At 35.7% G+C, this 20,910-nt stretch overlaps 1 protein-coding gene across 1 annotated transcript in view; it reads left to right on the top strand.

The window, feature by feature from the left end:
• Positions 1-10,037, top strand: part of ERC2 (ELKS/RAB6-interacting/CAST family member 2) — a 295,631-nt gene extending 285,594 nt beyond the window's left edge. Inside the window, exon 20 of the mRNA XM_053989685.1 lies at positions 10,011-10,037. Coding sequence (XP_053845660.1) covers positions 10,011-10,037 — 27 coding nt within the window. The remainder of the gene's footprint in view (positions 1-10,010) is intronic.
• The last annotated feature ends 10,873 nt before the right edge of the window (positions 10,038-20,910 follow it).

Here is a 20,910-nt window from a genome sequence, read left to right on the forward strand (position 1 = left end):
CTCATATTTCTCACCTCTACATCCTTACTGTTTTTTCTTAAAACCTTTTTGTCTTGGCCTTAGTTGCCCACATCATCTTTCAGTTTTTTTCCTTTTATAGAAAATGTTTTGAAGGAAGTGCCTTCGTGTGTCACATCAGTGACTGTGTGCTCTGTTTGCTCAAGCAAATTGCTCTTGTTGAAAGTTGTTAGGAATCAGCACATTTGTATTCCCTGCCACAGCTGCCTCACTGGGCAGCCCTCCTTCTGTCAGTTGTGTCCTTTCAGGATGGGAACAGGCCTGTGAGTTACCAGCCACAGAGAATTCTCCCTGCTAGCCACAATTCTGGTCAATTTGTGACCTCTCGTTCCCTTTGGTTTTCTAATCTCTGGAGCCTCTCTGACCCTCTCTGTTTGTTTCCTGTTCTGAGTTTGAGGCTTTAGTCACCCATATCCACTTACTGTTCATTTCTGTGGGCATTTTTCACTCCCTGTTCAAAGTCCTTACAGTCCTCAACTTACTGGCATGTATGACCAATCTCTAACTGCAGGATGGTCTCCACATAATGAGTAGCAACCTTTGGTTATCACCCAGGACTTCTCCAACTTCATGAGAACATTAAGATGTGGTTGAATGTTCTAAGTTCAAGATTCTGCTTATGGACTACTTGGTAAAAAATTGTAATTGATTACAAAATTAAAGTGGCATCTTTACAGGAAAAAAGAAGTGTAGGTAATCTGACATGAGTGTGTCTCAGATTAAGTTAGTCTGATGGCATTCTTAATAGGAAATTAGGCTATTTGAGAGGTCATAGGCAAGAACTTGATTCTGCATTAACATAGTATAAGATTGGAGGTATAGTATCTGAATAATTTTCATACTTTAGATTTTATTGCCAATCCTGATGCTTATAACAACTATCAAATCTTACTTCCCACAGTACTGGAGATTTTAAAAGAAATAAAATGTACAGTGTTCTTAATCTCCTAAGAGTTTCCTGAATACCTGAGCTGTAGTGGATTCAAAGCTGAATGCTTTACTCTGTGGTCACCAGGGCTACAAATATATTTTGATTTTGTTTTATGAGAGATTATGTGCTCATAGAAAATCAGATTTTTAGAAAAATGTGAGTATCATAGGGTGTGCTTTAGGAATTGGATGCCTTCCAAAAAGTTGGCCCTATTCTTAGAAGCTATAATTGAGGATGGAATGTCACATGGTGCCTAAGAATGTAAAAAGATGTCCTTTTACATCTTTTAATCCTGTCTGACTACACAGATTTTTTTTCCTACTTAAAACATTTTTGATGGCTCTTCTACAAGATTTAGTGTTTAGAAGTAATTTGTTACAAACTCACCAACAAGTTTTCTGTTCCTCTGAGATCTCAGCAAGGAGGCCTAAAAGGTAGTTCAAGGTTTCTGAACTATCCTTCTATCTACAGGAAAAGTCCTCCTTATCAGGGCAGAGATGGGGCAGGCTGTATCTCTGGAGCTTTCCTTCCTCCAGTCACAAAGCAAACTGTTCCAGAAGGAGCCTGTAGCTGTCTTACTACTAAATGTGCCTCATGTTAAACAGGCTTTTTAAAAGTATGCTGATAAACTCCAGCATTTGAGAAAAGAAATCACATGCAGTGATGCGTGAAACGTGACAACAAACTGACTGTCGCCAAGTAGGTGTATGCCACTAAAAACTAACTTTTTGAAGAAGACCATGTGCTCTGAAAAAAAAGTGTTTATTGATTTGTAAAGTGGTGACTGGTCTTGGCAACAGGTCCTTATTCATCAGCTGGAACTGCTAAATATCCTTGGAGTTGCTGAAAGACGATATGTGAAAAACTCTGAATAGGTCAGATGGGATTTTGTTTGAGGTGGATGACTTGGAAATCAGAACCACAGGACAGTCAAACAATGATTATTATTTTAGCGTCTGGATCCTGATCTACAAATCACTGTATCGATCTATATGTAATTTTAGGGGAAGGGAGATCATGCTACTTTGTGTATTTTGGCAGTCCTGGTCGTTAGCATAATGCCTTGTATTCTGTGGCCACCCTGGAAAATTGCCAACCTCAAGCTCCTGAACAGGCCTCAGGAATATCAAAACTGAGATTTTTCCTTAAAAAAAAACCCAAAAGAAAACCAAAGAACAAAACCTAACAGCCATAAAAACATAAAACAGAGTATTTTAGCTAATGCAAATAGCCATGGTTATTTGAAAAGCATAAAATTCTTCAAATTTCTTTAGACTCTGAGTAGAAATTTCAGTCAAAGCAGAAGTTTAGTACCTGGGAAAATGAAATATCTTGTTTGGGAATTTTCTGCATCATTGAAACTTTGTCTTTTAGTTGTTCAAAAAGAAAGAAGAAAAGAGAAAAGAAGGAGAAAACCAATGACACTGTCCTACATAAAAGGAGTGATATGATATAGCTGCCTAATGCATTAAATTGGAATTACTGTCTTCCTCCCTGACCCAGATTTTATTTAATATTCTGTGTGTTTCTTTATCCTGTATGTTTACACATTGTTTTTAGGCAGGTGTGAGCTTGCTCTTGTCTGTTCCCCAAATGGATGTGAACTTGTTCTGCTGGTGCCTCAAGCTGCAGGGCAGCACGCAATTGCATTAGCACAGAGCTGAGCCTGCACTAAGCTCATTGGAGTCACATGGATTTATTTAATTTAGGAATTTGGGCAGGGCAAGGTTTGCTTGTCAGTACATTCAATATAAACAATCTCAGACATATCCACTGTAAATAACTAGTATTGTGCTGAATTAGTGTTTTGAGAACTCAAAAGTGCAGTGCAAATTAGTCAGATAAATGCTTTCAAATTTTTAATCTTTCATCTAATTTTTCATCTTTGCTGCACATATTATTCTTCTGGAACAAAGAACTTGTGATTCATATTGCACATTGTTCAGACTTGTTGAACTGAATGCAACAAAATCCTATTTGTATCATGGTCACCTTTAAAACACCAATTTTCCATTTAAGTTGTATACAGTTTTCATAGCTATATTGTTTATTATAAGCAGCTACTGAATGGCAAATACTTCTCTTCTAATGAGGAAGTAACTTCTGTCTAAGCATTTCCCAAAATTCAGTGTTATCATGTGCTTATTTCAGTAGATATTGAAAATTTTGCCTGACATCTATCCAGGTATTTCTGTCTACTTTGTCCTAAGAAGAAAACTGAAATAGCGTTCCACAGAGGCTTGCCCACATTTTGAGGTTTGGCTTCAAACATAAGGATCATTGTGAGTTACACTGTACTCATGATGGAAGAAAAGAAAGAGCCTTGAAGTTTGGAAGAGTATCTCTGAATCTGAAGTTATCTTTCAGGAATACTCTGGTTCTTGATTTTGATTTGCTGCCATTTTGCAGGTACAAACATTGTGAGCTATTCAAGATTTCTCACTTGAAAGTGAAAGCCAATGGAAATTTGAAGTATTTATTAATGCTTTTGTTATTCCTGCCTCCTAATTGCAATTATACTCTAGCCAGGCTACTTTTTAAACATCTTTTAATTATATTAAATTTTAATTTACAAAAAGACCAGCTAAACTGGAGTTGTATTAAAAAAAAGAGTAGGAAATAGGTTTTGCTGTCTTTGATACTCCAGGAGATGAATTTTTCACATTGAAAAGTTATACTTCTCCTTTGCTTAGAGAAATTAATTTATTTTATATTTTGAGGTTTAATGAATGTGATATAAATGTATACACATTGAACAGTGTGTATATTTATATATATCTATATTTATATGTTAGCTTTCCAGTCTTTTCCACATATGGAAGAATTTTTTGAGATCATGTTTAGCTGTAGAAATCTCTCCCCTTCATTTCCCCTGAATGTGTGTGTTATAATATACAACACTTATATAGAGGTTTACATTTATCTTACATTTCTTAGTAGAAAAATTATCTGCCACCATCATAGTCTAAAATAGGTCTTTAGACCAACTGAGAGAGCCAAAAATGCATTTCTGGGAGACAGTAACTTGATAACAAAAGTTGCATATCTGGTGCTGGTTACTTAAGTGAGATAACATGTCACAGGCTTTCACTACAAAGGGGACCATAAATTTTTGCATTGCAAATCTGATTTCACGGACCACTTCTTGTAAGAAGCATTGAGTTTCCGCTTCATCTAGTGATAAAACTTTAGAATGCATGAGTATCTGGTGAAACATCTTATTCATGTTAACGCTGGTCTGGGTGCTGTAAAGTACATGGTCAGAAACAACATTTTGCTTTCCTCCATGGCCATATTTGTGATTGATTTTAACCCAACTATATACAAATAGAACAAATGGTGAGATGGGATTTAAGGCCATTTTCATAACTGGGTGATGCATGGTCACTTGTGACCCCTTCTGTTATGGATAACTTTGAAACTAGACCTCTGACATAAATACATATTGCTGAAGCAATTTTTAAGATTTATTCAGCTTTTTGAATATACAAATGAAGCATAAAATAAAGACCTTTTAAAGCTCTATGCCCCAAACACTTAAATGAATCCACTGTTAGTGTTTGCACTTTTTAGCTACAGGCTCAGTTCTTCAAATCATTCATGCACAAAACTCTTCTGTAGTAAATTGTTCTGTGCATGGAGAGTTTGTGTGATTAGTCCTCAGCTGTGTTTTGCTCCTAGAAACTGAGCAGCAGATGAAAGTCTCTCTAAGCTCTGAAAGATTCTGATTTTTAGACTAAGGTCTTGATTTGAAAGAAATGTCATTGCATAGCAGGTAGATTTCTTTGTAAAAAGGGAAAATTAATATTAGTAAATGTAAGTAGGACAATTTCACAGTTCAGAGCCAGCAGTTACATGTTTAATGACCCATTAGAGGCTGTAGATAATAAGGAGAGCAGTGTAAATCAGTCATCAGAAAGTTAGTTGCAGAGATGAGCAGGTTATCACTAGATTTATTTAACCCAAGTTAAGACATTAATTCTTAGCATGCAGGACATGAAAGGGAAATGTGGTGAGCCTTGTCAGGAAGGGTCTCCTATTGTGGGAAGAGAGCCAGAAAGGCTTAACTCATCAAGTTTTTAATGTTGCCTGTATTGCGAAAGCTAGAAGGAGATTAGGACTTCTTTTTCTTAAGAATAGATTTTATAAAGATACTTGCATGCCACAGGAGTGCAAGGGATTGGGCTCTAACCAAATTTTATACACATATTTTCATGAGGTGGCCACATAGTAATGCAGACTTTTGCAGTCTTCGAGTGCACCTACATTAGGGTTTTAGTTCTCATCAAGAATCAATAATTTGAATCAAATCCTCCTGGTCATTCCTACTTCTGCATATGGTTCATATACAGATGTGGTGCTGGACTGGGCACCCCAAGTTCCTGTTTGATTCAAGTTAAATGAAAGATACATTCCAGGAGGTCCTCCAACACTGAAATTGCTAAAGGGAACAGTTTTGGGCAAAATTAATTCAGAATACCCCCCAAGACAGGGGTATTGTACAGAGGTGGCTCTCAGGACCGTTGTAGGGGCTGTAGATCTGTTGCTGTTGGAACACAATTATTACCTCCTGCAGCTACTCCATGTTCACCAGTGATCAAGAATACGCTACATGCAGAACAGCAATGACTGGGCTGATAATTTCTGGCATCTGATTATTAAAATTTTGTAGATAGACCTAATTGTGTAGACCATGGTTAGAGTTCTCCTTTGTTTCTAGCCTGCAGTGTGAGGTAGCCCCTGTTACCTGAAGGCTATTGTCTCAAATTTACTGCTGACACTGATGAGCCTTAGAGAATTGATGGCTAAGAAATCTGCCTGCAAAGCTTGCATTGAGATACACTCCAATAACAAAACAGAAAATATCTCTGTACAAGCCTTCTACATCTGTGTGTAGTGTTTTCCAACCACTGTTTATTAACTTCCTCATTTGGATACTTTGAAGCCATATTTGAGGTTTTGTGGCAATTGGATCAGAGCAGTAAATCACATTTAGTGACAGCAGATACTTGTTTTTAAGATATTAGGCAATTATAGTAAATAGCAGCACATAAATTTAAGAAAAAAGCAAAAATATGAAATAAAATCAATGATTTGTAAAAAGCCTTAATATTATTTGAGATTACTCCACTTTACTATAAATACAGGTCCAAATTAGATGCTGAGGTGTCTGTCCTAAAAATACAAGGCATTCAATATTTTAAACACTCCAAATTGTTTACAATTTTATGACAAGTGTGTATACTAATTTCTCAAGTCAAATGGTATCTCTCAAACTTTGGGTGTTTTCCTGTTTCGCTTGTCAGTAACTGAGATTTTGCTTTGCAGTTTTTGTCATTGAATTGCTATTCTTGACCTTATAAACCAATGAAAGATCCAAGTTTAAAAAGCAGTTAATGTACACAAACATTAATGAAAAATTGCTTGATTGCAGTTTATTGTTTGAAAGAGCCATAGATTAATGATTCTGTAGGATACACACACTGATATGAAAAACTAAGCATACTTCTGGAATCCTCTGTTCCAATATTAATACATGATAAGGCATAACTGCAGCTTTTATTTTGCTTCACTGTGTGTCAAGAATGCAAAAATAAGTAGTGAATTTTATTTGTCTCAGAACTTCAGCGAAGAATTCTGTATTCCCTCCATTATCTGTTTGCACTGAGGCACCAAACCTTAGCTTCTCGATACAATGCTTTATTCATGGAACCTGTCAAAATTACAAAATTATGTGCTTTTTATCCAGTGCTTTTGGGTACTTGTTTCTATCCATAAAGAAGAATTTATAACTGTAAGCCAGGATTTACACCAGTTGAGACTGGTTTTGAGGTTGTTCTTAGTATTAAAAGTTTAAAATACAGCGATGCTATTGTTTGTGTTGTTTTTGGTTTTTTTTTTTTTAATTATTATTCTTCAATTTTATGTCAAGACAGAACACTCTGCTTAATTTTATGAAATTGCTGATAAAAAAGATTGGAAAATATGTAATAAATTTTTCTGTACAGGATAAGATGGATCATGGCACACATTTTCATTGAAACACATGTGAGGAAAAAATTATGGAAGAGGATTTTTATTAATTGTAGCTGTTGAAGGTTAAGTGAACTGTGATCATAATGTAGACTACTCAATAATTTCTTCATCAAATCTATAATTTTAACATTCATTTGAATATATCTTTTAGAAAATGTCTAAGACTTGATATGAAATCTTCAAATCATCCAGAAATGACAAATTACTGAAAAATATATCCTGTATTTGCAGTGTAACTACATCCTCTAAATCTCTATCTAGATGTTTTTTACTAGAGAAAAGATCTGTCTCCTTTTCTCTATGTTACTTAATAATGATCAGAAAATCCTTTAATGTTTTCTGAGGGATCATTTAGGTTGAATCTCCTTTTTCTCACTGCCAAGTTTATTTTTCAATAACTTTCTAGCTGTTTCCTGATCTGTTTACAGTCTTTCAAATATTCACAAGAGTGTGACATGAGGACCAGATGTGAAATTCTCTTAATGGTCGTATGCTACTGTCTAGAGATGCAGTAAAAGTTCTGAGTTTTCTCTCTCTGCCTGTATTTGTCTTGGTAAATCCAACATTGTACCACGTGTTCATTTCCACCATGACCTGTAAAGACCTTTTTGATGTCCTTGATTTCAGAAGCAGTTCCCTTTCTTCTAGGCCTGCCCTGTATGTTTTCCAATTATGATAGTGGATTCATGATTTCAGGCATATGTGTATGTGTCTGATAACATTTTTTCAGATAATTCCACATCTGTTCACTTTTCCAAGAAGACTGTTAAGCTTTTCTTTCAGATCATGGGAATATGGAACAAGTTTGGGATGAGAAAGATATCTATAGGTCCCCTTCCTTCTCCAGCAAACATTCATTCAGTACAGAACTAATTGTTCTGACACTGTGTCACGTGGCACATAATCAAATGCCTTACAGAAATCTCAGCATATTATTTCAAAGCACTTACCTTATCAAAGAGTCTGTAATTAGAAAAGATAGAAAGTTACTTTGACAGGGCTGGTGCTCAATAAAGCCACGTTGATTGACATTAACTGAGCTCCAGCTTTTAATTTATTGCTTTTTGTATATCAGGATCAGTGTCAAACTATATTTGTCTTTAATTTCCCATAAAACTCTTTACAAATATTTGACAATATTTGATTTTTCAACTCTTTTAGAATTCTGCCAAAAGGAGATGGCACAAATGATTGAAGTAAAAATGAATGTCTACTGTTTGAAGAATTGTAATACTCTAAACAGCAAACCAGCAGTGTGTAGTTGGGGAGGAGTCACTTTGAAACCTGTTGTAGTGTCCATTTTGTTGATTTCTTGCTGGTTTTAAGGATATCACCAAAGATTAACCTAATGTATTATGTTAGTGAAAGAGGATCAAACTACTCAGTGGAAAAGAAATCCTTCACTCTTTCTTCAACCTTTACTCTGGCAAAAACTCTTGTCAACTTGAAAGTCAGTTCAATTAGCATTAGTGGGTCTGACCAGGAGTGGCTCCTGCAGAATGCAGAGGCAATAATTGTGTTTCCAGTGAGGCAAACCCAGCTCATTGGAAGTTTTACAGAATCTGTGCCTTTGTTTCAAAAATAAATTAGGATATTCAGGCCTTACTCTGCCTTTGCTTTTTGGTGTATTTGTGCAGATCTAATAACTCAGATGTGTTCCAAGTTAACTGTAAAAAATTTACCCACATTTCTTCTGTGTTAAATGATAGCTAGGTTTATAGTGGACTGTCAGATTTCTTTACTTAATTCAGCAACATGCAAGACATCTATCTTAACATCTGGTTTTTAATAACACTTGACATCTGGGAGCTCTTTTTTATTCCAAGAATGGGTTAGGAACAGTAGTGATACTGGCAGTGTATATTTTCAGGCTAAAATTCCTGTCCATTTCAATCATAATTAATTACCATTCATTTTATTAAATTTTTAGACTTAATTAAGTGCCAGCAATATGTTACACCAGCTAACTTTCAAGGTTTTGAAATTATTGAATGGATTTTTTTAATGTTTCTAAGATATTAATGGGTGAATTTTAAGGATAGCTAAAATGATATGATTTTATTTGATTTTGAAATCCAGAGTTAAATGAAAAACACTGCTATGCACCTCTAAGTTCTAGCAGCTGAGTACCACATCATTGGGCACAGTAGAACTGTGTATAGAGATATCTGTGCACGTGCACATCTCTGTGTGTACAGATAAAGAGTCATTGTAAAACTGCAATCTCAGTCTGTCTGGGGAAGAACATTTCAGTCTCCTGGTTTAGTTCATGTTTATTTTTTAGATTTTATTAAAATGTATTTTATTATTAAATTCAAGTTTAGAATAAATGTGAAGAAAGACTTTCTGGTTTCAACTTATCTACCATAAATTAACCCCCTTTAAAAGCAAATTCAAGAAATTGTTATGAATTTTTGTATTTGTCATTAATGTTATTTATCCCTAAAACTCGAAATGAATAAACCTAATGGTTCAAAACTGGAAAAAAGGGGAAGAACTATTTAATAGCATCCAAAAATGTGCAGTGTTTAACATGTGTTGAAAAGATATTTTAATTGATAGCATTTTGGAAAAGTCTATTTTTACTTTGTTAATGATAAATGTTTTGGTTTTTCAGCAGTTTTGTATCTTTTAACAAAATGTAAGACAATTTGATTAATTTTTTTTTCTTTCTTAAAGTTTTGACCTTTTCATTGCCCTCAATGTTGGTTTGAATTGCATGCAATTAAAAAATAGATAATCTTTTAATATTTAATCTTATAATCATCTTCCTACACAGTTTTAACTGGGAGGGAAAAAAATTTACATCACTGTTGTTGTTTTTTTGGTTGCTATAGATGCAGATTCTTGTACATGTAACACAAGCTTGTTCAGTTGTGTTCACTGGCTTACATTAAAAAAAAAAAGCCACGTTAACAGCCAAGAAAATTGTATTTTATATGCACCAAAGTAACGAACCTTTCTTTCTTTCTTTCATTCCAATGCCAACACCTTCTCTGTGCATCTCCTCATGTCTGGCACACAGGATGATGAGGAGGGTATATGGGCATAGCCGTTCCTAGAAACCAAAGTTCCAGTTTTGTTTTGAGGGGTGAGAAACTCTCTTTTCTCTCTTTTTCATGTTGCAGTCTAATTGTTATGTTTTCTTTTACACTGCATGGAGCTGTGTGTTTCTTGACAAGTGTGTTTGTGAATGCTGTAAGGATGTTTTCTCATATGCAGTGAAAAATGAGAAACTCTGTCTAATGGTTTAATGGTCTAATGGTTTCATTTTTTTCCATAACTTATTGTGGCTAAAGGTGTAGGTGAATACAGAACTTTAAAAGACATGTATCTGTATCTGTCTAGATAATTTTCTTTTTTTCAGTAGGTAAGTTCTTTAAACTAGTATTAATTTGCTGTACCTTCTCTAAAATCCCTGTAAGAGCACTGTAATATCTTTGAAGAAAGTGTATGAAAGTTTGATACTTAAGAAATTTTGCCACAGATTAAGCATGCAGTTTTACTAGAATAGAATTTATGATATACATAGAAAAACATGAGACTACCTCTTTAGCTGAAATGTTTTAGTGAAATTTTAAAACAAGTAGCAGATATTTAGTAAGGGAAGTATAATCTCTCTGTGCAAGACATACTCTTTCCTAAAATATTATCATCCAATAACATCCCTGCAATAATTTGCTTGTAATATTCAAGAGTACAAAGTGCAGCTTGAATTGTTTGTCTCTCGAATTATGTGTAAACACTGTATTGTCATGGTGTGTCAGGTGTTGGTTGATGCATATCCACTTGTTTGGGGCTTGCCTTTGAATCTGTGGGTAATTTGTAGCTCAAAATCGCTGTGGTCTCAACGTTGCTGAGGACACCAGGCTTTGGTGGATTGCTTGTAGAAAATGTTGCTCACAACTTCTTACAGGAACAATTTGGAATAATTTTATTTACTTCAATGGGCCTGTTCAGAGGAGCAAAATTTACTCACATAAGCAAAGATTAATGTCTTATTAAATCTTCCACACATTATATTGCTTTTGGTTTTTTACCATTCTACCTTTCACACTGCTGATTTTCATAACAAGTAGTATGGCTGAGGGAATCAAATCTCTCAGTCAACTAAGTGTAAATTAAAAAACAGCATTAATAAAATTAAATTTGGTGTCTATCCATCTTATTTATAAAAGCTTCTATGTATTTTTTTTGTTACTGCACTAATTTTGTTCACTAATTGTGAACATGAAGAAAACAAGGGATGCAATGAGAATGAACATGAGGAATATATTTTATGTTGGAGAGGAAAATAGAATAGAAATAATTTAATTTTAAAAGTATTTGAACTGCAAGAATATGGGTTTCTAGAAAAGATCTTCACCTTACTATTTTGTACTTAGTATATTTGTCATAATTTGTAGTTACACAGTTTAAATTATTTAAACAGTGACTGTATTTCCATTGCAACATGGAACATGTTTATGAACCAAAACATATTTTTGCCCTTTTAGAGACTCAAAACCACATTTGATTTGGTTTAAGAAAACCTGTGTATCAAGAATGCAATGATTTTGAAAGCTGGCTGACAAGAGACTGAAGGGAATATTTATTTAGCATTTATTAGAGCAATGTAAAATAGATTATATGCTTTTGAATTATAGTTGATTTTTCTTTCAGAGGATTTTTTTCCCTACCAAAAAACATAAGTGCCTGATATACCAAAACATTTAGCTTCTGATCTTGTTTTGTTCCAAGACTAATGGTTATGATTGATTTATGCAATCAAAGTTTTTCTGGAGGCCATGAGGTGGGACTCTGCCTCAGTAAAGACAGTACAGGCTGGTCCTCTAATTATGTTTAAGACATAGTTAGTTTAAAAAAAAAAAGTTAAAGTCCCTTTAAAGTTCAGGATGAGGAAGTGTTCTTATAGGGAACTGGGTACTCATTAGGGAACAGGCAAAGGTGTTCAGGGAAATCTCCCTGGCCAGCCCATTTAGTAGCCAACATAGCTGCAGTGCTTGAGCCTTATTAGAAACAGGATCTCTTCCCCTCTCCTCACCCTTACAGAGGAAAAAAAAGAACAAAAATCATGAGGTGATGATAAGTTTTAAGAATTAAGCCTATATAGCAATCTGTCATGGGTAACTGAAGCCATGTGACCCACAGAAAATGTTTTGTGGCACAGCTGAGGAGTGCAGGTAGAACACAAGTGCTTGTTTTCCCTTTCCAGTTCCAAGCACTGAAGTGCAGCAGACACTGGAAAAACAGTTCAGGCTTTGCCACAAGCTGTCCACGTGTGAGAGAGAGCTCAGCACAAAACCTGTTTGTACAGTACTTTGTTTGTACAGTACTGTAGACTGCGTTCTGTGTCAGATGTGAAGTAGGTTGGATGTTTGAAGAGATGCTGAGGAATGTTTGGACAAATTTATTGTCTGTGACATCCTCAGAGCAGGGTTACCTTCACACGTGAAACAGAGAGTGACTGAAGCCTGGGCCTGGCAGCAGGCTAGTGCTTTTGAAAACAGGATCATAAAGCTGGACTGGCTAAATTTGGTTTTAGGAGCAGCTCATAAAGTCTGTAAATTTAAAATTTGGCCTTAGTAACACTGTGTAGACACTTCACAAGGCATCAGTGCCATTCAGTAAAAAACTCCTTCAAAACAGAAATTGTCTGCAACATGGATGAAAGAATATTGCTCAGGCAAATATTCACTGTTCACTTCAAACTATTGGATTGTGTTTCATATGCTTCAGGGAGGAGGAGAAGGCTGTTATAAAGCAAATGTGGTGCCTAGATTTGTCTTTGCTGAGATGTGGTGAACGGTTCTCTTTCAAGATGTGCTTGCTAAAGCTAGCAGTACAAAGAACAAAATTTGGTCATGTTGCTATATAAGGATATGTTTAAAGACATTAACTATTAGCTATTGTTCTGCATTTTGTTTTCATTATTTCAAGCTAGGACTTTGGTAAATAATTTATTTTTCTTTTTGTTTGGCTTGTTTTGGAAAAAAACATGCTAGCTTTGAAATGAGCATCAGTAGCATGCAAGGCAAGGGAAAAATAAGGAGCATGACAGTTTGCAGTGTTCATTTTAATTTTCTCATTGAGTGTGCGAATACCAGCTCTATGCTTAATTAGATAAATGGGTGTTGCTACATTGACTGGAGCCCAAGGGCATTTTGGATTTGTGAATTTTTAGGCATGACTGTTGTTTTACTGTAACTTAGTTTTTACTAAACAAAAGAAGGAACCTCCCAAGCAATGTTTGTTTTCCGAACCGTGGACAGATTTGTGACTAGTCTTTATTCCTGTTAAAATACTTTTATTCTTAATGGAAGACATTTATAGCTTTTAGTTTTATTGGGACATTTTATATTGGTTTAAAAGTTACCTTTCTTTTATTCTTAAAGATTTCAATACTACTGCTAGTATTTTTAGATATTAATTGCTCACTGCTGAAGACAGAGGGTTTTCATTAAAAGTAGGAATTTGTTTAGCTGTATGTGTTTGGTTATTTTTTATTGATTATATACTGGCAATATGTCAATCACTTGACATGAGAGTTAAGGCTGGTAGTTGAAACCCTAGGCCTGTTAGAGTTAATGAAAGCCCTGTTATTTATTTCAGTACTGTTCAGTTTTTACTCAGAGCAATTTCTTCCTTTTGATTGTTCTATTCATAGTACACATAGAGACAGTATTTGTAGCACCTGTGTATATACACAAATGTATTCTCAAAATTATTTCTATGAACTAGATGCTCTTTGACAGGCATTTATCTAATCTTAAACATTGTATTTATGAAGCACCAAATCACCCTCATGTGTAACTGTGGAAATTAATGATATAAATCGAATGGTTTTTTTGTCTCTCCCTTGTATTTTAGCTGTGTGAGTCAGGCCATTCTGCCTGAACTTTGGCCTCAGCTTTTTCACTGCAGGTGCAGAAGGTGTACAAAAGAAGAGAAAATGTAGCTGATGAACTTCAAAGCTTTTGATGCAGTCAGTCTGAAGACAACAATCACAGGGCCTATCATCATCATCAGTCGTGCTCTTTTATAATCTTCCATAGTAAAAATAAATAACATACCAGAGCGGTTTTAAACACTGTAGAAAGTGAGAAAAGGCTGTATGTGTTTTCACAGCTTTCATCTTTGTTTTGAAATGCTATAGTTGCTGTAAACTGGAATAGTTAATTACTGATTTCACACAAGTAATCAAATCATCTGGCTGTTGTTTAAGATCTGAAGAAGTCGACATCGTGAAAAAAATAGTAAAAATCTGCTTTAAAGATATGAATTCAGTGATGGATTGCATTGTGTTGGATTTCACATCTACAAATTATCATGAGAATGTGTGAAATTACTGTTATTTTATTTGTCTTGAAAGCAGTTTTGAAGGGCTGTTAGTGAATATTAGGGTATGTGAATGTGGGACTGCCCGCAGATCAAGCTGGCTGGAAGGGCCTGGTTTGTTTGGAAGCAAAAGTACCTCCTGACCTAATCAAAGGTCATATGACATAAACTTTTGAATGTAAGATTTTACAATGGAACACTAAAAGATGAAAAAAACCAATTTTGAATAAACAATAGAAATTGTTCTGGGAAGTTTATGAAAAAATACAAGAGAAAATGTTCATCAAAGGATGGAAAATTATACCTAATTAAAATCTTCTAGTATCTATTTTTAATATTCTGTTAGTTACAATACTGTAATGCCACTCTAAAAATAAGAAAAAAAGTAAGAAAACCTCCCTGTGCTGACTTACTTAACATCAATGAAATACCAGTTGTCACTGCATTTGTCTCTTGGTTTTCTCAAGGAAAACCTCTGAGAGGTGATGACTGCTGTCAGAGATAGCCAGTCCCCCCAGCCACAAGCCTGGAGCCAGTTTGGAGTCACATTCACACTCTCTGTTGTGCTTTCTGCTCTTCTGGCACTGGTTCTATATGGGAGCAGGTTTTCAGATCACACACCTTCAATAAGGGAAGCACATCTTCAGGGAGTGGTGTCTGGAGCCCAGGCTGAACTGAGGGTGGTGTAGGTGCAAAGAAACAAAAGCATTTGGCTGTTCCAGCATCCTTACATACTCCTCTCCTTTTTCTGACAGAGTAAAGGCATTGGGCAGGGTGGGATTGTCTTGACTATGAGCCTCAAATAATGGGCTGAAACATGATAATTTATAAATAATTCTACAACAGAGAGTAAAAACACAGAAAGAAAAAAAAAAAACCACTGGTTCATGTGATTTAATTAAGTTCAGTATTTGCATCTTGGGATTGTTTTGACAATATTAAGCTATTTGTATACTTTTGCTCTAGTAGTAAATACTAATGTAATGAATTAGAAAAAGCTAAGAAATGCCTGTTAATATTTCTGATTTCACTATACTGTCCCACTCTAATTAGTCATCTGTTTTGGCATCAATGTTCTTATTTGTTCAAAATATCTCTTGGAAATGTTGCTCATTTCCAGTGGTAATAGAATGTCCCTGCATATCAGAAATGGCAGAGCCTTGCTGTTTCATTTTCTTCCTGTTTTGATCTTTGCTTTACAATTAACCAGTGAAAATGTGTATAGGTCTGTTTTCCAGAAGAGCTGTGATTGTTTCACTGGAGCCTTTCAGCACATCTGGCTGGCCAGACCATGAGCTCTTCTTCAGCTTGGCTGTGAGTTCTACCAAAGCCAGCCAAGCTAGCTACACAGTTTATGCACTAGTTTTACTTTAAACCAGAATTTATTCTCTAAAATGAACAAGCTACTCACTTGAACAGTGTTACTGAAGGGTTTGAAGAGGTCATTGTCTTCTAGGGAAGAGGGATGAGAAGCTGGGCTCCTTCCACAGCACACCTGAATGGATGAGGAGATCTGTCCCCAGCCTAAGCTGTGCAGCTGTGCCAGCTGAGGATGTTATTGCCACCCACATTATCCACTTGCTGCTCTTTTTCTGCTGGGATTGTAACCCCCCAGATCCATCAGCAGAAGAAATCAATCCCTTATCAACTTCAAGCCAGCTGAGCCAGGCTAGCATCAGTAGTGATGAGTGCCCATTCATCAGGCCAGCCTGGTTGTCCTTTCCTGGTGTGGATAAGGGAGCAGAGGAGCAGTGATAACATCCAGCTGATGGCTGGGGCACAGCAGCCAGTGGCACTAACATCTTCAAGTGGAAAAGCTTAGTCTGGAAGAGAATTATATCCATAAGTTAAAAACAAAAGGACCCTTCCTGAAATCACTTTATCTTCAAAGGCTATAGCACCAATTTAGGTAATCAGGCTATTAAAATAATATAAATTTATCCAGTGCAGTTTTCTTGTTTAACTAATCAGAATCAGAAACTCTTTGTTCATTTTGCAGATAGACATATTTCTACCAGATGCAAACATGGAGATCAGTAATAAATGATATTTTCCATGGAGCTGTAATTCTGGAGAGTAAATCTGTGTCACGTTTTAGGAAAACAAGTTGTTCTAATATTTTTTTTTGTTGGGATTTTTTGATAGATCTTGCAATAAGCTTTCTCTGAGCCAATTATATGAATAATATGATTAATTTTGTCACACATGGTTCTAGGACCTTGAAATTATGTGATAAATCTCAAACAAATCTGGAAGCTTATAAATGGCTACTGTTCCCAACGTGGCTGAGGCCTCAATCTGAGTTTGCTGGAGCCATCAAAGCAGCACGGTTGCATTCTTTGTGTTGTGTTTTACATCTGCTGAGCTGGCCTGCTGGTGAGCTTCTCATGAGGATTCATTTTAGCTCCAAGAATATGGTGAGGGTCGAATGTAAACACTGAGGTAAGTATTTAATGATTTAGGGATTCTATTAGCTAGGATGATTTTGATTATGGCAATTAGAGGTTTTAGGTCTGACTTTTGTTCTACAGGCTGATAGGAATTTATACCTGAGTAAGTAATAACAGATTCCAACATTCTGATCGAATTGTGTTCAAGCCTTGTGCATTGAAAGTGCTCTAAGATTGCCTTTATGTTTTTTTAAAGTAATTGAGTATTATATCCTTACTTATATTTATTGCAGGGCAAAAAATGATAAAGGTTTCTTGCCTTCAATGTTATACTGCTGAAACAAGTGTTTTTACCAAGTTTCTAAATTCTCTTATGTGCTTTACTCTATGTTGCAGCTGTGGTTAGATATAATAAAAGCATCCTTATCCAGCCTATTTAACTTACCCACAGTCATAATATGTCTGAGATTGACAAAATTGTTGAGAAATTTATGTAGATCCTGCAGCATTCATTTGTAATATATTTATGAATGATAGGACATTTAAAAAAAATTGTAAAACTGCTTGAAATTTGCTAGCTGCTTTCCTTCACCAGATTTCTTTACCAAACCACATTCAGCTTTTAATCCATCTATTTTACAACTCATCTTCTAAGAGAACTTATTCTCCATTTGTCAATTTGCATAATTTCTAAAGTCAGTGGCAGAAACTTTAATAAGGAACTGTTGTATTATTAACTGTTTTATAATTGAAATGAGCTATTTTAGAGTTCCAGTGCTGTAAATCTCTTTTCCTTGAGGCTTATAATCTATTTCCATTGAGTAAGTAATAGGTGGAAGCATATTTAGAACTAGAATGACTCTTCATTTTTAAGAAAATGAATAATCCTCAAAAATATCTGCTAGTAGTAACAGTTCTTCAAATTGAACGTGTCAACCAAAAAGACCTACGACTGATTGTGAGAAAAGAGCTCAGAGTACTAATTCCTTTTTTTTCATTTATCTCTTTTACTTAGTAAGTTTCTAATATTTAATTGGAAGAAGTGAAGACAACTTGTTCAAAAATTGTAGTGTCTTAGGATACCTTTTCTTTTGGTTTTGTGGGGAAGAGAGGTCTTGTATGTGAATCCTTCACAGATACAGTATTATTGCTTGAAGGAAATTTGAAAAGTTTTATCTGGAAGTGATTCTTTAGGAGAAAAATACCCTGTCTTTCCCTCTTAAAAGCAGTGTAGCTCCAAAAATGCACTTTAAACAAGGTGAGAAAACCCTGCCTTAGTTACAGAAAAAAAGGTACAGTACAGAGAAACACCCATGAGCGCTCTGGCTGTATTTGACTGCTGTTAGCACCAAGAGCAAATGAGTACTGGCAGCTGTACTTTCACCAATGTGCTCTGTTTTTCCTTGAGGATTGATAGGTTTAAATGTACTGATGCTATCCTTGAGTCTGTCAAACTTTGATCTCATGCTGAAGTGTTCAAAAGCTTCATGCGTTGCAGGGTTTCAGCGAACTTGATCTTACAGGTTTAACTTAAATATTGTTTCCATTTTGAAGGCTGTCATATGGGTGTACCACAAAGAGTGTTTGGTTTTAGCCCTGATGCCTTGAGTGGTGGTATGCAGCCAGTAATAGAATACTTGGAATAAAGAAAAATCCTGAAATGAATCCCTCCAGCTATGGGCCAGTTGAGAGCGAGAGAGACAGGATGTAAAGTAAAACCAGTATGTCTCCTTTGATCAAAGGATAGATTCCCCACCACCACCCAGCAGGTGATTAACACATAAGTACATTCTCCCCTAAATGGGTGGAGGGACAAAGCTGAGTATCTGCTTAGCACCCATAAAGCAAACTTTAGTTAATAACTGATGTTAGAAGTATTTCAAATGCTGTCTTTGTGCATTCATTTTCATGGTTTGATGTGATCTGATGCATGTAAATGCAACTAAATTGTCTTAGAATAGGAACTTCTCTAAAGGAAGAATTGCTAAGCACCTTATGAAACTGCATTTTTATTTTCAGAAAAGAAAGCTCTTTCCACATGTAAGTGATTACATATTTTTCATCTGTGTATGCTTTCTATATTTAGAAAAATTCATTAATAGTCAACTGCACCATGGATTTGGAGTATGGTGCAACAGCCCTGCAGGGTGTGGTGGTACATGGTTTTATACATAAAAGCTGCTCAGAAACAGACTTGACCAGCTGGAAGATCTGAAAGCCACTGACTGTTTTTACTTCAGAAGTAATGACAGTGGGTGTTTCAAATTTTTTTTTTTTCTGAAACTATAATACTGGGTTTAGAAATCTTTATTTTCTCATGGTTTCATCATATTTTATTCATTAAGTGCTGAATACGTGTTTGTTGAAGAGGAGGAATGTAGCACATGAAGCTTCCACTGTCCTGGAGGATTTACAACACAGCAACACATTGATGTCAGTAAACTTTGTAATTGTCCCACTGACTTTTTGAGGCTGAGATTTCACACCAGAACTTTTGGAGAGAATGTCAACTCTGCTGTTCTCATTTTCACGATTTTGATTCTCTTTGCAGTACAAATCATGAATGCAGTGACCAAAAATCTAAATCTCACGTACCTTTGCTGTATTCTACTCCAGGTATGATGTAAAAATGTCATCAATGAGTCTTTTTAATAAGTGGCCTCACTTGAATTGCCTGATGGAATATCATCTTAAGAAAAACTGTATTAGGAATTAACTGTAGTATAGATGTTTTTTATGTGAAAGAAAATCAAAACATCTGCCTCACCAAGCAGGATCTATCACATGTCATTATTCAGAGACCACTCAGCTAATTACAAAGCCCAGTTTTTTTTTTTTTTTCATAATTTTATCACGTGAGATCAAGTGTAGATATACATATGACACAGATGTTTTTTACTAAGATCCTGCAAACACTAATTAAAGTATTTATCCCATTGCCCAAGAACTCTTACATTCTTTTAATGCCATGATGGAATTTTTTTTAAATGGACAGAGATTCATTGCCAGATTCTAAAACAGCATGGAATATATAAATCTAAAATAAAAAAAATATGCAAATATTCAAAAAATCAAGTGTGGATGTGGTATTCTAGAAAAGAACCCAAATCTATGAAAGCTGCACTGGTTATTGGCTTTGTTGCAAGACTGCATTGTGGTTGGTCCAAATTGTTTGCATTGCTATTGGTATTATAATGTAATTTTAGCAAGCCTTTAGCAAGGAAAATATTGTTTATCAGCCAATCACTTTTCCTTAGATCAAAAGCAATAGTTAGAATATAAAACCTCTAAATCTGCAGGAGAGGTGTTTGACAAAATAATGCAATTTAGTAAGATGGAAGAACATTGGTTTAAAATGTTATTTACATGTTGTTTTCTATATTTTTCCCAGAGTGTTGGGTAGAGTGTGCAGAGTTTGCAAGAACAAGTTCCTGTCTTGTCAAGTGTTTCCAAGACTGATGGTCAGGTATTTCCAGCAGTGTGGTTTTTAAATGGTGACAGATAAAGGCTCTGTGGTGAGGTAAAAACAGGAGCTGAGTGTCAGAACGACTTATTCTGTGTCTTTGGGGGCTTTTTTTTTAGTAGTAGAAAAACTGCTTTCTTCTTCAGTGCCCAGCTTTATGTTGCTTCATGACTTTAGCTCAAGACTCCATATTTTGTGACACACTGCTCAAAGCCATGTCCCGGTACAGCTGTGACAAAGCATCACCAATCTCCTGACGCAGCCTGGCTGCCAATCACAGGTCGGCTCTGTCCCGAATATCCCGAATATCCCGGGGCTGAATTCTTGTTTGCATTTCCTTTACAGAGAGCCTGCGGTTGTTATTACACCTGCTGGTGTTCAGTGTCACTGACCTCTCACCTACAGCACCATCAGGTGCTCTCTGGCATCCAGCCCACTTCAATTAGCTTCATTTGTCAGGTACTCGTATCTGCCAGCAAGCAAACTGCAAAAAGAGGTCAAAGTAGGGATTTTTCAAATGTAAATGTTTCCTGCAAGCTGCTGTTGAAACTTAGACATGTCATTCAAAATGCATGCTGCTGCTTGCCCAGTCCCTCAGCAAACTAATTGTCTTTTACAAGAGCTTGCTTTTCTCAGTGTCTTTGCAAGTGTTGTCTGGGGTTGTTGCATGCATATTCCTATTGCCAAGTATTGTTGCAGGCAATCAATAAATCACAATATTTAGAGCATGTTTC

Source organism: Vidua macroura, chromosome 13, assembly GCF_024509145.1.
Source record: "Vidua macroura isolate BioBank_ID:100142 chromosome 13, ASM2450914v1, whole genome shotgun sequence".
Classification (NCBI taxonomy): Eukaryota; Metazoa; Chordata; class Aves; order Passeriformes; family Viduidae; genus Vidua; species Vidua macroura.